The 22024-nt window shown below is 37.1% G+C and overlaps 1 protein-coding gene and 1 long non-coding RNA gene across 5 annotated transcripts in view; one reads left to right on the top strand and one right to left on the bottom strand.

The window, feature by feature from the left end:
* Window positions 1–1145: 1145 nt before the first annotated feature.
* On the bottom strand, window positions 1146–2593 carry LOC148128905 (uncharacterized). Its single transcript, XR_015745839.1, has 2 exons — window positions 2321–2593; window positions 1146–1603 (listed from the first exon to the last, which is right to left on the bottom strand). It is a non-coding gene; the product is annotated as an uncharacterized LOC148128905 (long non-coding RNA).
* An 89-nt stretch (window positions 2594–2682) lies between these two features.
* The window catches only part of DPY19L1 (dpy-19 like C-mannosyltransferase 1), a 148983-nt gene continuing 129641 nt past the window's right edge, over window positions 2683–22024 (top strand). For all 4 annotated transcript variants that reach the window (XR_015745836.1, XR_015745837.1, XR_015745838.1 and 1 more), the window contains exons 1-4: window positions 2683–3070; window positions 11015–11083; window positions 12134–12158; window positions 20091–20178. Coding sequence is in view for 1 of the 4 variants with exons in the window: in XM_026674865.2 (XP_026530650.1) it covers window positions 2683–3070; window positions 11015–11083; window positions 12134–12158; window positions 20091–20178 (570 nt within the window). In the remaining 3 variants the exon portion in view is untranslated. The remainder of the gene's footprint in view (window positions 3071–11014; window positions 11084–12133; window positions 12159–20090; window positions 20179–22024) is intronic.

The following is a 22024-nucleotide window of genomic DNA, read 5'->3' as shown; positions in this document are numbered from 1 at the left end:
TAGCTCAAATCCTACCTCCCAAATTTTCTGTCCGTAAGTTCCAGCTTTGTGTTTGGGTCCTGATAAAAAGCTGATGTGAGGAAAAAATTAGCAAAGCCTGGGACAGGTCCTGCTAATTACTGCTGACCATTGAAACAGCAGTCCGAACAAAAGATAAAGGGTGGACCCACTACAAATGTGTAAAAGGACCAGTTGATGAACTCAAAGAGTGGAAAGTGGTTCCTGGAGAAGACCAACTGAGAATAAACATTACCAAAAACTGATGTGGTCATGGTAGTATGAATGGTTTTGTTTGTAATTTCTTTTTCTCATTGCAGGAGTACCAACTTTTTTTTCCTGCCTGAGTGGTGACCTGTTATTCCATCTGAAGATCCCGAGGGAAGCTATGGAACTTTGCACCCTACAGGATGTGTTGCTTCTGTGATTGTAATTGTATCACTGAATGTTGTTGTTGTTAACATTGTTGTCATTGAGGACCAGTATACGCTTGTGAAGAACCTTGTGATATAATAATAGTAGAAGACTGAGTAGATTAAATGTGTAAGAATTGGGGTATTTAACCTGATCAACCTGCCTTGGACACAGTAGTTCTAGGAGATAGTGGTATCATAATCCCTGAAGGTATGGGATGTTTTGATTTAATGCAACGGTTATAATTTTCTTATGGATAACACTAATAGGGGGAGAATATAATGCAATGATTAATCTGAAAAAACCATGCATTACAAACAAGGGTCTTTTCTTTGCTTAATGTAACCTTTCAGTTTGGAATTAACCTGACACAACCTTGTAATTCATTTGAAAATGCATGTAGACTGGGTGGGTTACGGATGGATATAGGTAATGAAATTCTTCACTGGCATGCTACAGATGACTTATCTTGGGTATGTGGAAAGTTTGCCTATGTTGGTATGGAGCATGTGTATTGTTTTTTCCTACTGTCCACACAACAAGGTAACAGACTGGGTGTACCTATTCATGTGGAAAAAGACCACAGATCTATAATGAATGGCTTCCAAAAAGAATAATTATGGTATATAGACCAGTCATCTGAACAGAAGATGGAATGTGTAGTTATAGAACTCCTATATGTTGAATAGACTTATAAGGTCACAGGTTGTGCTTGAAATAATAACAAATGAAACTGCGATTGCTTTAACTTTAATGGCTAAATAGCAAACTCAGTTTAAAACAACTATATATGAGTATAGACTTGCTTTACACTTTTTGTCAGCAACAGAAGGAAGTGTGTGTTGAAAATTTTATCTCACAAATTGTTGTTTACAGATAAATGGTCCAGAAAAAGTTATGGAGGAGATTGCTGCCAGGTGGGGAAAACTGCCCACATCCCGGTGCGGACTGGGGCAGTTGACTTCAACTGGTTTGACAGTATCTTCTCTCACTGGAAAAGGATTGGGTTTCTAGCATTTTTAGCCTCTGGAGATCTCCTTCTCTTTCTGTTTCATCCCTCTGATCCAGCATATGGTTATCTCTTTCATCACTTGGATGGCAGTTTTAGCCTCCTCAGTGTCCTCTCCCCGCCCTTAGACCAGCAAAACTCGTGGTCCTTAAATGCTCTCCTAGTCCATTGATAGGAAGCATCCTGTCATAAGAAAAGGGAGGAAAATAAAAGAACATATTGATATGAATCAATCTAACCTTTGCTCTTTGCTTCTGTTAAAGAAGTTGCTTGTACTATTTTGTTAAGGTTGGGATCAATTGTTAGGAATTCATTCTGTAAGAGAATTGTATCCTTTTGTATCTGATTTCTCACTATTGCAATTTGCTTCAGAGTTAGGCTGCCTAGGAGCATGAATATACAAGGACAAGGGATACTTGTAAAATAAGAAAGCATGGATAAAGAACCTCCATGGATAAGGGGAGGGAGGGCATGGGCAAGACATTGCCAACATTAAATAATGAACCTTTGTCTCTGATTGGATAAACTTTGTTTCTGTTGGCATAAAATGTATATAATACTCTGAGCCACTCTCACAGGACGTGGCTATTCCTTACATGCATTTTGTCTGTATGTTTTGAATATAGTATTCACCTAAACGTTTTGCTTTGGCCAAATAATAAAAAAGCTATTATTTTTGCAAGCCTCCTCGAGTCTCCCTCTCTTTGGCATCTCAGTGGCTCGGGAAAACTTCTGGGACCTTACAATACTATAGATTGTTTCCAGAGAGTAAATCATACCACTTGGTTGAAATTGTTTGGGGCGTTCCACAGTTATGCTGGAAAACAAACAAACAAACACACACACACACACACGGACGGACGGACGGACGGAAAATCTTTGAGAGCAAAACACTCTTACCCCAGAATTAGGAGGGTGCTCTTTACACCATACAGCAAAGAGAGCTTTCGTCATGAATACATGCACCAGATTTGATTTCGCCGTTTTGCGAATCAAGCAATAGTTTGGGACGCGACTGTAACTGAAAAGGAACAAGAGATGCGTGGGAGAAGCACCATCACCACGGCGATATCTGGGCGCGTGCACCGAATGACAGTTGCGCCGTGCCTCTTCTCTGCCGTTACCCGTCCACGACAACTGTTAGCGCTCTCGGAGGGGGAGGAGCGACCATTCAGCTGAGTCCGAAGTCCGGCATCTATAAACTATTCCGCCTTAGTTTCCTCTCTATCTCCCCTTTGGGGCCTGGCCGCCTGTAGGGGGCAATGAGAAGAACAGGCCGGCCTAGGCGAGGAGATGTCAAAGAGTCGCCGCCTCTCAATCTCGCTAGTGGTGGGGGCAACAGCCGCGGCAGGCGAGCTCCTCCTTCTCCTACGCGCCTGCCACCTCAGGAAGAGAAGCATAAGGGCCAGAGTGCAGACGCGGAGCCCGATCGAAGCCCCAGACAAGACGCCATAAGCGAACCAACCACCGCTGTCTTCTTACTCCGCGGCCTGCAACAGTCGCTGGGGAGGCAGCTTCCCGGTGGGGCCTCTCCTCACGCAATGAAGAGGGGAGCACAAAGCAGGAAAGGGACCAAAAGCGACTCTCAGAAGCAAGCGAAGCGGGACCGCTTGGCCCACGAATTCGGCGAATGGCAAGACTGGCTGCGCGGTGAGAGACCCGCGGGTTGGGGGAATCATAGGGTCTGGAGCGGAAAAGCAAGAACGGAGGGAAGGGCTAACTGACTGTGCCGCGGGAGCCTCGGCTTAGTTAAATGTACTTCCTGCAGCCTGATCTCCGCCTGCCTTCTTAGACTAGGCGAGAGGAATTGAGTTCTATTGGACTTCTTCCCACATGGGGGTAGACTGTAGTGGTGCTTACTTCCGAGTCGTCCGAATCATTGAGTAGACGAGAAGATCAAGCTGCGCCGATCTCTTTTTCGGGACCCCCTTGAAATTTATAACTGCCGTTGGCGCCTGTATCAATGGGGAGTTACACAAAACACCATCCATGGGGCGGGGAAAGATTTTATCAAAATATTTTTCAGATATTTGATAAAATGAAAATAATTTTGATAGGGGATTCCCGCTTTCCCCGCCCAAACTTTGCTTTTTGGTGGTCTTGGAATCAAACTTCAAGAATAGAAAAGATAGTGGGGAAAGAAACCTTAAGGAAAAATGAGATTGGTCAGATTTATTTTACACGAAGTCATACTTATTATACAGTATTCACTTTTGGATATGTGTATGTGAGATGCAGACAAAGAGGAAGAAGTGAATAAAAGGCAAAAGATAAAACAAGCGTCTTCTATATCTAACAGTTTAGTTTTGACAATACTATTCATTATTCCTTTCCATTCCTTTCTGTCTTTGCAGCTCATCCTTGTTTCCACCTCATTTGTACCCTGATTCATATATTGCCTTTTCTCTCTTTTTCGACAGCTCATCAATTCCATCCAACCATACATTTCATGTCTTCTCTTTCCGTCATTCTTTCAAATATTTGTTTTGCTATTAATTCTAATTCATTTTTTTGGTAAACCGCATTTTGTGTTCAATCCATATTTCATTCATACTTTGTTTACAGTGTTCACTTCTTTAATAAGCCATTCCCACTGCATTCCTTGTACTTTCATACTTGTTCTTACGTACCTAACTTTCACTTTCATATAACAAAGTGGACAGAACCTTAATGTTAATACAAACACTGTCACCTTTGGCAAACATTTCTATTAACAAACCAGATATTTCCTCTGCTCCTTCCACCAGCAAATACCAAAAAGAAATTGCTATAGATAGGCCTTTGATTCTGTTGATATACTTAGAAAAATGGGAATCTCAGAATATTTAATGGTGCTCATATGAAATGTATACACAAGTCAAGAAGTCACAGTATGAAGAGAACATGGTGAAGCAGAATGCTCCAGCTTGGCAAAGAATTTAGACATGTATACCCTTTATGTATTCAGCCTATATGCTGAATATATATTAAGGGAAAATGGATTAAAAGGTGGGTGTGGATTTAAAGTTAAAGGAAGAAAGAACAATCGCTGCTATGTTGGTGACATTTTGATAGATGAAAATGCAAATAATTTGCAAGACCTAATAATGTTAAAGTGTGATTTAAATTAATTACTAAGAGAACCAAACTAATAACAACAGATACAGCAAGCAGTCTTAGAATTGATAGTTAAAGTATCAATGTGATAGATAGCTTCTGCAATCATCATTACCAAAGGAACAATTTGCTTTCAACTAGCATGTGGTTCCTAAAGTCCATATGAACCTGGAATGTAAGATCCATGAATCAAAGCAAGCTGGACATAGTCAAACAAGAGATGACAAAACTGAACATTGACATCTTAGGAATCAGTGAATCAAAATAGACAGGAATGGGTGAATTTAATTCAGATAACCATCAGGTATACTACTGCAGGCAAGGGTCCCTCAGAAGAAATGGAGTAGCCTTCATAATAAGAGTAGGAAAAGCAGTACTGGGATACAGTCCTCAAAATGACAGAATGATCTCAGTTCAAATCCAAGGCAAATCATTCAACACAGTAGTTCAAGTCTATGCCCCAACTACTGGTGCTGAAGAGGATGAAATTGATCGGTTCTATGAAGCCCTACAGCACCTTATAGAATTAACACCAAAAATAATGTCCTTATTATCATGGGGGATTGGAATGCTAAGGTAGGAAGCCAAAAGATAACTGGAATAACAGGCAAGTTTGGCCTTGGAGTACAAAATGAAGCAGGACGCAGACCGGTAGAATTTTGTCAAGAGAATATGATGATCATAGCAAACACTCTTTTCCAACAGATGAATCTACACATGGACATCACCAGATGGTCAACACAGAAATCAGATTGATTATGTGCTCTGCAGCCAAAGATGGAGAAGCTCTATACAGTCAGTAAAAAACAAGATCAGGAGCTGACTGTGGCTCAGATCATGAGTTTCTCATTGCAAAATTTAGGCTTAAATTGAAAAAAGTAGGGAAAAGCACTAGGCCACAAAGGTATAAACTAAATCATATACCTGATGAATATACAATAAGAGGTGACAAATAGATTTAAGAATTAGATCTGATAGACAGAGTGCCTGAAGAACTATGATGGAGGTTCGCAACATTGTAGAAGAGATAGCAACTAAAACCATCCCAAAGAAAAAGAAATGCAAGAAAGCAAAATGGCTGTATGAGGAACCTTTACAAATAGCTGAGGAAAGAAGGGAAGTGAAAGGCAAGGGAGAAAGAGAAAGATACACCCAATTGACTGCAGAATTCCAGAGAATAGGTAGAAGAGATAAGAATGCCTTCTTAAATGAATAGTGCAAAGAAATAGAAGAAAACAATAGGACAGGGAGGACCAGAAACCTCTTCAAGAAAATTGGAGATATGAAGGGAAAGTTTCCTGCAAAGATGGGCATGATAAAGGACCAAAATGGCAGGGACCTAACAGAGGTAGAAGAGATTAAGAAGAGGTGGAAAAATTACACAGAAGAACTATACAAGAACGAGCTTACCGTCCCTGATAACCACATTGGGTGGTCACTGACTTCAAGCCAGATATCCTGGAATGTGAAGTCAAATGGGCCTTAAGGAAGTCTAGTGGAGGTGACAGTATTCCAGCTGAGTTATTCAAAATTTTAAAAGATGATGCAGTAAAAGGGCTACACTCAATTTGCCAGCAAATTTGGAAAACTCAACAGTGGCCACAGGATTGGACAAAGTCAGTTTACATTCCAATTCCAAAGAAGGGCAATGCCAAAGAATGTTCAAACTACTGCACCACTGCATTCATTTCACATGCTAGCAAAGTTATGCTCAAAATCCTACAAGCTAGGCTCCAGCAGTATGTGGATCGAGAACTACCAGAAGTACAGGCAGGATTTCGAAGAGGCAGAGGAACTAGAGATCAAATTGCCAATGTACTCTGGATCATGGAGAAAGCTAGGGAGTTCCAGAAAAATATTTACTTCTGCTTCATTGACTATGCTAAAGCCTTTGATTGTGTGGATCATAACAAATTGTGGCAAGTCCTTAAAGAGATGGGAGTATCAGACCATCTTATTTGTCTCTTGAGAAACCTATATGTGGGTCAAGAAGCAACAGTGAGAACTGGATACGGAACCATTGATTGGTTCAAAATTGAGAAAGGAGTTCAGCAAGGCTGTATACTATTGCCTTGCCTATTTAACTTATATGCAGAGCACATCATGAAAAAGTTGGAGGTAGATAATCAAAAGTTGGAATTAAGAATGCCAGGAGAAATATCAACAACCTCAGATATGAAGATGATACCACTCTAATGGCAGAAAGTGAAGAGGAACTAAAGAGCCTCTTGATGCAAAGGAGTGAAGGAGGAGAGTGCAAAAGTTGGCTTGAAACTCAACATTAAGAAAACTAAGATCATGGTATCGGCCCTCTCAATTCCTGGCAAATAGATGGGGAAGAAATGGAATTAATGACAGTTTATTTTCCTAGGCTCCAAGATCACTGTGGATGAGGACTATAGATAAGAAATTAAAAGACACTTGCTTCTGGGGAGGAAGGCAATGGCAAACCTAGACAACATACTAAAAAGCAGAGAGATCACCCTGTCAACAAAAGTGTGTATTGTCAAGGCTATGGTTTTCCCAGTTGCAATGTATGGCTGTGAAATTTGGACCATAAGGAAGGCTAAGTGCCAAAGAATTGAGGGAAAGCCTGGAGGAATGTTTTCCATGGGGTCACGATGGGTTGGACATGACTTTGCTACTAACAACAACAACAACAAAGCATGTGGTAGAGCAGCCATGAAATCCTTGGAAATGATATGTAGATGCCATAATATGCCTATACCTACAAAGATAACAAATGTGTTCCCTGCAGCAACAAAACCTGAACTTTGAAGATGCAGGAAAGGATGGACGTTGATGGAATTGATAGAACTTGCTGAAATGGATAAGCTGACTTCTTTGGTTAATAAAAGGACAATATAAACCTTTATTGGTGTCTGGAAACACCTCTATGGACTTTTTCATGAAAATGAACTTGTCATTTATAGTTTTGGTTATTTAGTTAAGATAGATTGTAGGAAAAAGAGAGGCATGATGCATCTTTAAAAAATTAATGTTAAAATGTAAACATTTAACTGCTGTGAAGAATATTGGAAGCCACTTCCAATGTTTCTGTTATATTTAATTTGGACACAGTATGCAAAGACTTAATTTTCTGGACAAGGTATAATTCTAAGGAAAGTGGAAGGAAAGAGAAAAAGGAAAAAAGAGAATTGTGATGCCACTTTAAAAAAAGAAATGTTAAAATATAATTTTACTTAACTGTTGTGAAGAATATTGGAAGCCACTTCATCTTTATATTTTTATTTTTTCCTGTTTTATTTTTTTTTCTTATTGAACTTTTAGCTTTTATTTCATTTTTTCATTTTTGTTATTTTTGCTCTATTTTAGTTTGTATTAGTTCTTTTCACTGTTAACATTTTCAGTAAAGATACTAAAAAAAAGATGAATAAGAAGATAAGAAAGGTATTGATGTTTTTGAACTTTGATATTGGAGGAATCCTTTGATTACTGTGGACAGCCAAAAAAACTAACTAATGGTCATCAAACAAATCAGTCCAGAATTCTCAATGAAGACATAAATCATCATGTGCAGATTATTTACTTTCAACACATTATGCAAAGACTTAGATACCTAGAGTAAGTACATTGCTGGGAAAAGTGGAAGAAACAGCCAGTGGATGAATTCAGTTACAGTGGCAAGGAATCTACTTGTGGAAGACTTAAAGGTTCACATTAGGAATACACGAAGAAACGCTCTGTATGTGATTGCTAAGGGTCAACATTGATTTAATAGTGCATAATGAAAATCTCCCAGCATTTGCATATTTTAAAAAAATTCTCCATTTTAAGTGAAAAGCTTTCTTTTGTTGATTGGTTTACTATCCGCCAATGAAAGTCTTAGGGCACTTCCCATGGTTTCATCCTGATAAAAGCAACAACAGTTTAGGAATAGCAATAGCACTTAGACTTATATACTGCTTCACAGTGCTTTACAGCCCTCTCTAAGCAGTTTACATAGTCAACATATTGCCCCCAACAATCTGAGTCCTCATTTTACTGACCTTGGAAGGATGGAAGGCTGAATGAACCTTGAGCTGGTGAGAATGCTAGGAGTGAGCAGTTAGCCTGCAATACTGTATTCTAACCACTCCGCCACCGCTCTTATGTTATTTCAGACTTATCTCTATAGTGCTGATATATTCATATCTAAACTTGGTTTTAATTTCCTGAGATAAAGATATTCAGTTGAAATGCAAGATTGCAGTCTTGTGTGGGCTTAATCTAACAACATATTCATGCTAAGGGTTCAAACATGGTCATATATACAGATGCCTAAGGTACATCATAAGCTTCTTAACTATATTTAAAGTAATTAATAATATTACATGTATATTATATCAGAGATTGTGTTGCACTGAGTCAAAGGACTGTATTTAAATTAAGATATAGTTCTAAATTTAATGCATAAAAATTCAGAGCAATGATATGCTTGGACCTCAGCGTTTTGGTAGTTGAGAATTTTTTAAATTTTGAGATTATGACTAATCTTACTGGAGGAGATAGTTTTTCCATTCTCAAAATAGCAGTCTTGGCAAATTAAAGAGTCAATGAATGAGACTGCTACTTAACTATGTCTCTAAGTTCCTCTTCTACAGGATTATAATATTCTATATATCTTAGTTTTCTTTCTGGACAGTTTAACATATTTTCAAATAAAACATTGGATTGTAGCAGCATATCATTTTTATTTCCAAAGAAAGCTGTTGAAGATTATATAGGCCAGGATATCAATAATAAAGATTATTGGAGGCAGGTACTTTACAACATACCAGCTTCCCTCTTTGTCAACCATTTGAGATACTGTAGGCCAGACACCGCAGAGATTACAGCATCACTGATTTATTTTTGTAGAATACAAGATACACATTTTGAATCTTTAAAGTGTATCAGAATTTTGCTCTGCTCCAGCTTATACCAAATAGTATCAAGGTGTAGATATTTTGAATTTCCTACAGTTTCTACTTTGTCAGCACCGAGTTATTATTTATTCTCCTCTTATAGCTCATCCATTCCTTCACCAAAGATATTTAATTACTTTACTTCCTTACTTTTTAAATTTATATAACTCTATAGAAAGATAGCACCTACCCCTCTCCTAGAAGAATGAAATATTCTAGGAAATATTAAAAAGGCAGAATATTACATTTCCCTGGATGAGAAAGGAGAAACATGCCTTTAAAGCAGCTCCCTGAAGCTCCCTGCCCCCCTTCAGCTCCAGGTTGATGGGATTATGATATGGCCCTCAGGACATGATAAGATTACCCATCTCACCACATGGCACCTGGGAAGATTACATCACCCAGCAGGATTCAACCAAATTTAGCACACATACAACCTACAAAGCTAGCTATGACCCCTGACAGCATCCAATCAGGATACTCTGCCCCAGGAAGTTCAAAGCTTAGAGAGGGCATAAAACCAAGGAACTCTCAGCATTTCTCCCCTTTTTTGCTCGAACTCCAAGGCATGTAATCCTGCCCACCTTTAAACCTTTCCAAGCAACTTCCATGAATCCAATGTCTTTTTCCCCACTTGGAATTGAACCCAGAAGGATATTTCTTCGAACAACTCTAAAAACATTCTCAAAGATTCATCTCATCCTGGCATCTTTTTTTTGAACGATTACCATCTGGCAGATGGTACAGAATAATAAAAACAACCACAAATAGGCTGAAAAACAGCTTCTATCCCAGGGCAGTAGCTCTTTTGAATTCTACTGTATAGTGCAGTGTTGGGGTTTTTTGGTTCAATGTGTGGAGTGTGAAGGATGTGCGTTTGTGTTTATTTTCATGGTCATGAGGTACACTAAAGATGGTGTTGATTTCGTTTACGAAGTGCAATGACAATAAAGTAAATTTAAAAAAAAAGTCAATTTCAGACAGGAAGCCAAATGAGCACTAAGATTTATTTCTTCGGGCATATTAGTGCCCATATACTCCAGGAGTAGTTTTGTTGTGATAGGATAGGAAAATGGGAGAAGATTCTTTCCATTAATGCAGGCCAGTCAAACTGGCAGTCTGTGGGCTGGATGCATCATGCCCAGGCCGTGCCCACCCCTGCTCTGCAAAGGCAAAAAACTTCACAATACGGCACAATACGTCACGTGACGCAATCGAGTTTGCCAGCTGTGCATTAATGGCATATTATTGCATAACCTCTCATTTCATACCCTATCTGAAAGAATTGTAATGGGACAAAGAGTTCAAGAAGTCTCCTTTTGTATCCTACTTAAATGTAAGCTAAATCTCCCAACTTTTTGCACTAAGTATATATCATCCTACTGAAAAAAATGGTATGTGTTAACAAAATTTGGACATTACATATAACTATTTAGTATTACTGAGAAAAGATCCAGATTCAATATGAGGAATCAAAAAGTTAGCTTTCTAAATAATAATAATCTTTTTTTGAGGGCAATTCTTTTAAATATATTTTATAAATTCTATAAATGAATAGTATGTTAATGATGTTTATTTTCTTTTTATATAGATACTCTGAGGGAAACAGGTTTCTTTATTGCACAAACGGATAGCAAAATATGGCTTACACTTATAATGGGTGAGAATTTTACAGTTCTTATTTTCGAATAATGTTATCTTACAGGGGTCTTTCAAAAATCAGTCATTTGACTAGATTTACTCCCAAATAAGACTAAGATTTTGATGTTGATACCCTGTTGGTTCCACAGACATAATGTAAGTAAATTATTTGGATATTTAACAATATTTCCCACAAAATTTGTAAAATAATATATTCATATGGTAGATGATTGAGATTCTTGCAGAAAAATATGAGTTTCATGACACTTTATTCTTGTTGTTAAGGGGTGTAATAATATGACAAAATTGGCAGTTTTTCAAGTGATATAAATATATATTTCATTAATAAACTATATATTTGCATTTATATTTGGAATTGTTAGTATTAAAGGCAATAGCTTAAGGTTGATGATTGTTGGTTGTAACCTTAATTTTTTTAGTTACAGATCCAGAAATTATACTATTGTTTTCTATAGTTGTATTACAAAAATATATCCAACCTACAAGAGTATGTGTGCAGTATTCTCATGGACTTTATAGGTATATATTTGAGTCTATCCTGCCTTCTCTTTTTTTGCTCCTGTGCCATAGCAGAAACTGCATGGATACTGATGTGTCTTTTTAAAAAATATATAAAATTGACTTCATGAGAAGTTAGAAATTTGTTAGATGTACCCTAACTATGACACTGTAATATTTTTAAACAGCTAATATATGAAAGCAATAATGCATATATCTATTTTATCTGTTTCACTCTAACTTTTACATATATATCTGAATTTAATACAATGTAATTATTTGTATTTATTACATACATAATAAATACATAATTTATTATAATTTATTAGACATAATTTATTATACATAATAAATACATAATTTATTACATACATAATATAATGTAATTATTTGTATGACTTGTATGAATATTGTACGGAAAATATACCATGTCTTGTGCAGAGAAATTCTGTGCAAGTTTTTATACAGCCCTTAAGGATTGGGGTTACATTTTAAAACATTAATTTAAAAATCATTAAGGTGGTATGTTTTGTTTTGTTTTTCTTAACAGCTGCTGTTGCTGGAATCCTTCACTGGTAAGTTTATGTTCAATAAACAAATATACTTCATCAATGTCTAATTATAATAGCATTATCTTTATAGTTTATGTTTTGTCCCTTAGGTTGCATACAGTGTTAGGCCAGAGATTATAAAGCATGTGTGTCTTCCACTCCTTCTCTTTCAGACTGCCCTCCTCCTTCCCTTAAAGGCAGCTCTTGGGTTAGAGGCCAAATGGGATTAGAATAGCTGTTGCGAAGTGATGCGATCATAAATGAATAATGACAGCAGTCCCAGTTGCCATCACAACCCCAAGATATGCAGGTTATTAAACAGGAACAGGTAGGAGTCCCACATAAGGTGCATGGGGGGCATGTGCCTACTGTGGGTGAGCACTAAGAAGAATGAGTTGATCTATAGAGGCCACAGGCATGTTAGAATGAAGATAGGCAGGGAGCTGCTGAAGTAGGAAATAATGGACTCCTTGGGAGAAAAAGCAGGAGTATTTTACTGGGACAATATACAATCTTTCTTACCATCTTTCCCAATGATTTTGTTTATGAAAAGCTGCCAGTGGCATTCATGTAACACAACCCACTATGAAGTTATAATTATGAACTAGGCACTGAGTATTTGGATCATGATCATATGGCAGCAGAAACTTTTTTAAAAATCAAGTTTTTTATTTATATATGAATGTTTTGAAAGCAGAGCATTGTCCAGGCATTTTATTTTACCAAAAAAGAAGAAAAACAATGGATATGCTGATAGTGATAATAATAATAATATACATGATAATTATAATAATATTTATAATTATATCAGCTTATTTATAATCATATTAATTATACTAGCATACTTATAGACAACATTCATATTTTACATACATATAACAGGGATCTTTCTTCACCTAACCTCCACCCCTTATCTCTAGCCATTAATAAAATCTATTCCATGTTGAACAATACTCTGTATCTCCTCTATCTTTTAATCTTATCTTTTTAATGTCAGTCTATCCATCTCTGCACAGACCAATATTTTCCGAATTATGTCTTCATATGGTGAGAAGTTCTCATTTTTTGAATATTGCGCAAATACAATTCTTGCTGCTGTCAATACATATAGCATTAAATATATAGTCCCTTTATTATAGCTTTCTGGTATTATACCTAATAAAAATTTGCAGCAATACAACCAGCACACAAATAATTCAGCAGGATTAATTTATAGTTCCCATTGGCTGACTTGTTATGGCTATCCCTTTCTTATACACTGACGCTCCTCCCTTTATGACTGGAATAGACATAAAACCGAATAACTTAATATTCTTCCCATGGTGCACTCCACCCAATGGCTTGGTCATGATATCTGCTAGATTGTCCTCTGAAGAACATTGAAACAAGCTAATTAATTACATTTGATGGCTTCTCTTACATTACAATATTTAATATCCACATGCTTGCTTCTATTCTTTACTCGTGTACTTGTTGCCATTTTTATGCATGCAGTATTATCCTCAAGCACCATTATAACTTCATTTACCTTTACATTTAAATCCTTTAACAATTATATGTACCAAGTTACCTCTGAATAAAGCTCAGATAGAGCAATACATTCTGCCTTTGCCGTAGAAATGGCTACAGTTGTTTGTTTACTGGACTTTCAACCAATTAAAGCCCCTCCAAATAATACCACAATCCCAGAATTAGGCTTTCTGGTTTTTACATCATTGGCATAATCACTGTCAACATTTCAATTTTAAATCTTCAGAGACCTGTATTTGAAGACCCAAATTCACAGTTCCCTTCAAATACCCGAGAATCCTTTTTACACCCATCCAATGCAATTGCGTTGGTGCAGCAGTAAAGTGACTTAAGATGTTTATGCACAAACTATGTCTGGTCTGGACCATTGTGACAGATATCACAAGCTTCCTATTGCAGACTGATATATCTCTTGATCACAGGCTTCACTTTTGTCCTCACCCAAATTGTTGTAAAAATCTTTGCTCATAGGTGTTGGTGCAGAATTAAAATCCTTTGTGTTGTATCTCTCCAACAGTTGTTCAATTTTTCTTCTTTGACTGAGAACATAACCACCTTTCTCAGTTTTTTGTATTTCTACACCAAGATAGTTTTGTATTTCACCCAAATTTTTCAATTCAGTTTTTTTTCTTCAATTGATTGGCAAATTATTTTTTCTGTAACAAATCCTTTGCAATGAAACAAAGATCATCCACAAATGCTAATAATTGACAATCCCCAACTTGTAACTTTCCAGGATAATATACAACTATTAGTCTTGCAACTCTAGAACCCAAGACGCTTCAGTGCCATATCTAAACAGATATTCCAATTCCTGGCTAATTATTTCAGCCCATAAATGGCCTTGTTCAATTTATACACAGTGTTAGGCTTTTTACTTTCATACCCTGGTGCTTAAACCATGTAATTTTCTTCCTCTAATTCTGTATTGAAGAATGCTGTGGTTATATCAAAATGCCATATTTTATGGCCAAGTGCTGCTGCCAACACTAGTGCCAACCTTATTTTTTTCACTCTTTACAGTTGGTGTGAATACCTCATCATAGTACACATTTTTCTTCTGTGAAAAACCTTGTGCCACTAATCTTGCCTTATAATGTACCTCATTGATGGGCAGTGCTTTCTTTTTGTACACCCACTTAGATCCTATAGCTTTGCAACCTTGTGGCAAAGTCATAGATGTGAACACCTTATGTTCACCCATGGATTTAATTTCTTTGTCCATGGCTTCTTTCCACTTTACTTATTCAATTTTGGGTAATGCCAATACTTCCTTGTAGTTTCTTGGCTCATACCACACATTACACACCTTTACCTCACTAGCAGAATACCTGTCAGGTAAAATCCCCTTGTTCATCACTCTGACCTGCGTGGCATTGACTACTCTTGCGTTTCAACCTCTCTTGCTTCATATCCCAGTCATCATCTTCTCCTGACTCCTTTTCTAGTTCTTTTTCAGTTTCTCCTCCCTGAATGTTGACATGTCATTAAGTGAGTTACCATCACTAAGTGGGTCACTGTTGCTAAGTGGATCATTCCAAAAATTGGCATCAATTCTGTTCCAATTTTGCTCTGCAAAGCTAGAAATCACTATTCTTGCTCCCATTGCTAAAGCGATAGCTCTTTGAGCCAGGCTCATAGGCCTTTAATCTGAGTTTTCTAGCCTTTGTTTGACATTTTCTCCTGATTGCGGGATAGCGGGACAGACCCCACTGCCGACAAGAACCGCCTGCCCTTCTGTAGGGGTATCGCTTTGCTTGACGGTGGCTGCGTCAACAACAAGTCAGTGAGTCATTCAGGCTTCGGTGGGTGGAAGCGGTGGCGGGAGGGTGATGCCATCATTCTCCTCCCCCACGCCCTGCTTTGCTTCCCGCCCCAGAGCTTCGGGTCACGGTCTCGTCGGATTCTGTCCCCCCCGCCCGCATTGTTCAAGCGGACTCTCTTGGCTCATTCACAGTAAAAATAACAATTATGGGTCTTTGTACAGATTATATAGGATAAACGATGGGAAATGTGAGGTGCTGGAAGGTGATGGCACAGCAAAAACAAGCTACCGGCATAGGATCAGAAGGTTCTGGGCTTAGTAATGTCTTTTTAACAAATATACAAAGTAATCCCAAGAAACATGAGGGTGGAGGAGACGCTACCGGGAAGGGGGGGAGGAGGAAGCTGCCTGGCCAGTCTGTATTCTTAGGGAACTGACAGAGGGAATAAAACTGACAGAGAGAATAAAACTTAGGGGGAAAAGTTCCACGGGTGGGGTTCAGGCAGCTGGAGCAAGAGGAGAGCACCTGACCATTCAGGTGAATGAGCCAAAAGAATCCGCAGCTCCGGGCTCTGTGTCTTGCCCAATGGCAAAACTCTGAACGCGGCATAAGCCGCGGCGAGGGCAGAAGGGAAAGCGACGGCAGCAGAGGAAGCAGCAGCAGCAGCCAATGAAGGTCCTGCGACGCAAAGTGCTCCACTGCAAAGTGCTCCGCCGCCGCCGCCGCCCGCCCACTGACCTGGCCTGCAGCCAGCACCATACTCAGGTCTGCAGCAAAGGTGCTTGGCAGGGGTAGGGAGCTGTCCGCGCTCCGCCATGATCGGCCATTAGGAGTGGCCTAGTGATGAGGCAAGTCTGCCTGCGGGCCGTTCCTAATGGCAAGTTCCCCCAGCCCTTCCTCCCCAGTTCGCATTCTTTAAATAGGCCCAAATTTTGGGTGTGGGGCTTAATTTCACCTCATGCCTATATAAAACAGTGCTGGGCCTTCCTATTGGGAGGCATATTGTTGGAGAAACACAGTAATTACCTGGGGTCTGGTTACATTTCCAACATTTGGTGGACATATTTTTAAATATTTTTGCTAATATTGCCGGTGGCAGCTGCCACCTGTAAAACATTTTATAAAGATTTTCCTTATATGTAGTAGCCATTGTCAATTTGTAATTTCTATCCGAAAGTTTTTGCCATTTGTCTAGTTCTATAGTGTAGCCAAAAAATTTTTGCTCATACTATCATTGTTTCTTTTACTTGTTCATCTTCCATTTTAAAGTTTAGTAGATAACCATATAGTTTTCTTATCAGTTTTTCATCTGTCCCTAATAATATATTATTGAATTTTGTTGGTTCTTTATAGAAACCCCATGTTTTCACATCTTTCTCATATCTTGATTGTACTAGCAGGTGTGGCCACCATGCTAAGACCACCCCTTGGTTTTGTAATTCATGTCTGGTTTAAGTTCCCCTTTCTCATTTAAAATGTCTTTCTAGGATACAATTTTTTCAAAGTTAACAACATTTGGATGTATCAATGCTTCCATTGTAGAAAGCCAGACTGGTATTTTACTATAGTTTTACTAAAAGTAAAGCATTCCTCACATAACACATAATGTCTTTGAAAATATCTATGTGCTGGATTCCTTCCATACCACAAAAGGGCGTGCCATTTTAATTGAAGATCATGGCCCTCCAGTAGTAATAATCTTTTATGCCTCAGAGTTATCAATTCTTTCACCCATGTAAGTACAGATGAATGATAACACAACTCCCAATGCAATATCCCCCAAACCCCATTACATTTAGACTCCTGTAACATTTTCAGTCTTATTCTTGCTTTTTTCCATTGCCAGATATATTTCAAAATTATTTTGTTCAATATTATTTTTTCTCTATTTTTATCAGTATTGTTTGGAATAAGAAAAGTAACTTCGGCAAGATATTCATTTTTATCATAGCTATTCTCCCTTGTCACTGAAAGTTGTAGGTTCTTCTGTTTCTCCAAGTCCAGCTTAATTTGTTGCATTACCTTTCTATCATTTTTAATTGTTGCACATCTTGCTGTTAAATAAATTCCTAAATATTTCACTTTCTTAACTATCTGAAGATCTATCTTCTTTGTCAATTCATTTTTATCTTATCTGTAAGATTTTTAACTTGTATTTTAGTTTTTTCTTTCTTTATTTTCAATCCTGCAACTTCTCCATACTCCTCTATTTTCCCTATTAGTCTAGGGCCGGTTTCTAATGGTTCTTCTAGTATAAAAACTAGGTCATCTGCATGTCAGTGTTCCAGCAAACCCCCACTCCAACCAATAACTCCGAGACAGACATCGCTCAAAAGTTCTCTTTTATTTGGATAGTAACTGGCACAACTGTGGGAATCCCGAATCTGAAAATTCCGAGCTTACTTGCAATAATCAAAACTACAAATCCAACCCCTTACACCCATCATCACATGCCCCAATCATCCTCTGTCCCGACTGAAGACTTCCCCTCACGTATGTGCACAATAGCATGACCTTGAACTTAAAAAAGAATGTTATTTTGTCTAACTACAGTATTTGCCGGCGTATAAGACGACTTTTTTGCCCTGAAAAACATGCCTCCAAGTGGGGAGGTCGTCTTATACGGCGAGTATATAACAAACTCGATATTTTGAGTGGAAATGTTGGGGGGTCGTCTTATACACCCAGTCGTCTTATACGCCAGCAAATACGGTACATATACCCCAAGAACTTCCACCCTCCCACTTTCCCAGGCTTAAAACGTGGCAGCTTGGGAGCATCTGGTTTCAATGTGGCTTCCAAAACTGACACTGTAAATGCTTGTAATTTATACTCTTCTTTTTTTTATTTCCATTCCTTTTATTTCTGGGTCCTGTCTAATATTTCTAATTAACACTTCCAATGTTAATATAAATAACAATGGGGACAATGGGCATCCTTGTCTTGTACCTTTTTATATAGAAATTCTCTGTCACATCTCCATTCACAATCACTTTTGCATATATTGCCTTGACCATGTTTATAAATTTTTCGCTTAAGTCCATATACTTTAATTGTTGCACCATAAATTGCCAATTTACATTATCAAAAGTTTTCTGGGCATCTAAAAAGATCAATGGCAATTGTTTTTCATAATACTCCAACATATCTAAAATAATTCTCATATTGCTACTAATTTGCCTTTTAGGTAGAAACCCATTTTGATCAGAATGTATAAACTCATTCATTAATCTCTTGAGTGTTTCAGCTATGATTAAAGTGAATATTTTGTAATCTGAATTTAATAAGGATATTGGCCTGTAGTATAATCTGACTCTTCTTTCGGGGTTAAAATAATATTAGCTTCTATCTATGTATATGGTATCTTGGCTTCTAATAAAACTTTGATATACCTCTAACATTGGCAAGCTCAGTGTACAACAGCAGAAACTTATAGGATTGGTTATAAATCCTTTTTTTCTCCAATTGTATTTACTTAGCATTCTCTTCCTCTCAGTATGCAAGGAAGGAGGCAAAACATCCTTCCTGATGAATTTAGATCAGGGGTGTCAAACTTACAGCCCGCGGGCCAGATGTGTCATGCGCTGGTCATGCTCATGCCCAATTTAGCAAAGGGGAAAAAAGTCGCAATACGTCACATGATGACCTCGTGACAATGTGAGTTTAGATCTTACTGAGCTGACACTGGGAAAAGCTTTTGGGGCTTGCTAGTTCACAGTTCTTTCTAGTGCCACTCCACAAAGAGAACAATTATCTCCAACTTTCTGGGGAAGTCACTACTACCTCTATGCTGCATGAGACCAAAGGTTGTACTCAGTTTTCAAATCACCTCTGTGTGATTTAGGCCAAAATGGATGTTTTTTACTTTTTCTCTGTATTTTTTAATTCATTTACATAATAGGCTTCCTGTTTTTACTTCTTATTTTTTAATTGTACTCACATTTTTTTCTCTCAGGATTCACCTTTTTAGGCATAATAAACAATAATAAACAAGATTTGGTCTCATTAATACAACATTAGTCCATTGTTGCACTAGTGTTGTTGTTCCGGAAGATATTAGAATGTAGACATTCAGGTCTTATGAAAGGAAAAAATAAGAATTCTCAAGTAGAAAGGCTGTTAATTTGCTGCATGCCTATATTTGAAGGAGTAAACAATATTTCAGGCTGAGATGAAGGCTTTCTAATTTAATTTATGTCTTTGTTGTTGCTATTTTAATAGTTCTAACATAATAATGCTGGGTTATATTTTAATATATAGGCCTCTACTCAGATACTTTCTGAAGTCAAATAGTTTTCATTTAATACAACCTCCATGTTGATGACAACTTTTTTCATATGTTAAACATTTAAAGTACATATAAGAATATGGAAATAATGACTTACATGACTCTGAATGTCATGTAGATTTCATTTTATTTTCTTATAATGGACTGGTTTGTGTAGAGCACATGACGGATTATAGTACACCTAAGTTGTAAAAATACGTGCAAATGATTGTAATGAAGGTAAATAGACTCACTAGGAAGAAATAGAATGATCTATCACTCCATAGCAAGATTCTGTATTTTTGTGATTAAGTTTTATCCAATAATCTCTTTACCCAAATAATTCCCGGCTCTCTCTTCTGATTTATTGCCAAATATGTATACTTTTAACAGGTATCACATAACAACTCTCTTTGAAAATGATCGTCACTTTTCTCATCTTTCAACTCTGGAACGGGAAATGGCATTTCGAACTGAAATGGTTAGAACTTATAACTTAAGTGATATTATTACTTTAGATTTATTAATTCTGCAATAAGGATATACAATTATATGTTTTTTATTTTTAATTGCAAATTACTATGTATTCTTGAATCAAAAAGATATTGTACTTATTTAGATGATTTAGAAATATTTTAATATTTAGGTGTTTGCAGTTTCACAGATTACTTATCAGAGTTTCTTTTACTGATGCTGGAAATTTTTCAAATACGTGCAGCTTCTTTAGATTATATCTTTACTAAATTAATTTGCTCTGTAGCCATTGGGAATCAAACAACCTATATATTACATTAGTAAATTGTTTCAGTAAATGTGATGTAGTGGTTAAGGCACCAGGCTACCAACTAGGAGCCTGTGAATGCTAGTACTGCCTTAGACACAAAGCCAATTTGGTGATCCTGGACCAGTCACTTTCTTTGCCGTAGGAAGGAGGCAGTAGCAGCAAACCACTTCTGAAAAACTTTGCCAAGAAAGCTGCAGAGATTTATCAAGGCAGACTCCGAGAATCATGCATAATTGGATAGAAGAAAAATATAGCTATAAGACAGAGGTCTCCAATCTTTCTGACACAAGGGACCATTTCTTGGAAGACAATCTTTCCATGGATTGGAGATAGGGGATGGTTTCAATGCAACATAGACTCGTGCACAGATGAAGCTTTGCTCACTCATCCACACGTGTGCCCAGTTGGGGACTCCTACTATGAGATATATTTATCTTTTCAATAAAATATATTTTAAATATATTTTAGTTATGCTTGGAATAAAATTTATGGAATTTATATTTGTAATGGCTAAATGTAGATTCAGTTGTTATTTTTAATTTATTCTGTTAATGATTTGCACGGCTTGGGAGATTAAGAAGAATTTAGAACCTCATAATAGTAGTACAAACTCATTAGGAATATAATATATCGATTGATTCTTTAGATTCATATCCTGCCTTTCTTGAATGATCTCAAATATAGGTAGTCCTCAACTTATGATCACAGTTGAGCCCAAATTGTGACACGTTGAATTTATCCCCACTTTATGATCTTTCTTGCTATAGTTGTTAAGTGAATTCCTGTGTTGTTAAGTTAGTAACAGGTTGTTAAATGAACTCGTTTCCCCCTTGATTTTGCTTATCAGAAGATCACAAAAACTGATCATATGACCCTGGAACTCTGCAACCATCATAAATATGAGTCAGCTGCCAAGTGGCTGAATTTTGATCATGTGACCATGGCGATGCTGCAATGGTCGTAAGTGTAAAAATGGTCATAAGTCACTTTTTTCAGTGCCATTTTAACTTCAAATGGTCACTAAACAACTGTTGTAAGTTGGGTACTATGTGTAATTTATGTGGTATTTTTTCTTACCTATTTATATTCCATGTTTATTATGTTTATAAATAACCATAAGTTGGTAAAAATATCTAATACTCCTTCTTCTTTCTATTTTACCCACAATAACATCAAACTGACTTTCATATTTTAGGATGGATTAGTATGCACGGTCTCCTGTTGCCTTAACCACTAAACCAAACTTGCTTGCTCCTATTTTCTATAGCAATACCTGATGACTGGTGTCAGTGACTTTAGTATAAACTTGAACTTGGATTTTGCCAGATCTAGTTCAACATATGTGTTGATACGTTACAGATAACTTGCAATATTTATTTTAATCTTGTTTTATTTTACTTCTGATCTAGAAATAGTAAAATTACTTCAACAGATATTATTATATTTATTGCTATAGCAAATTATTTAAATTCAAATGTACAAATATGAAGCAAATTATATATTTAAATATTAAATGTTTAAGTATTGTTTTTAAATATATTCA

Source organism: Notechis scutatus, chromosome Z (assembly GCF_049901735.1).
Source record: "Notechis scutatus isolate UNSWTSFEM ecotype Mainland chromosome Z, rNotScu1.2, whole genome shotgun sequence".
Taxonomy (NCBI): Eukaryota; Metazoa; Chordata; class Lepidosauria; order Squamata; family Elapidae; genus Notechis; species Notechis scutatus.
Note: the sequence above shows the minus strand (reverse complement) of the source record. Positions and strands in the feature narration are given on the sequence as shown.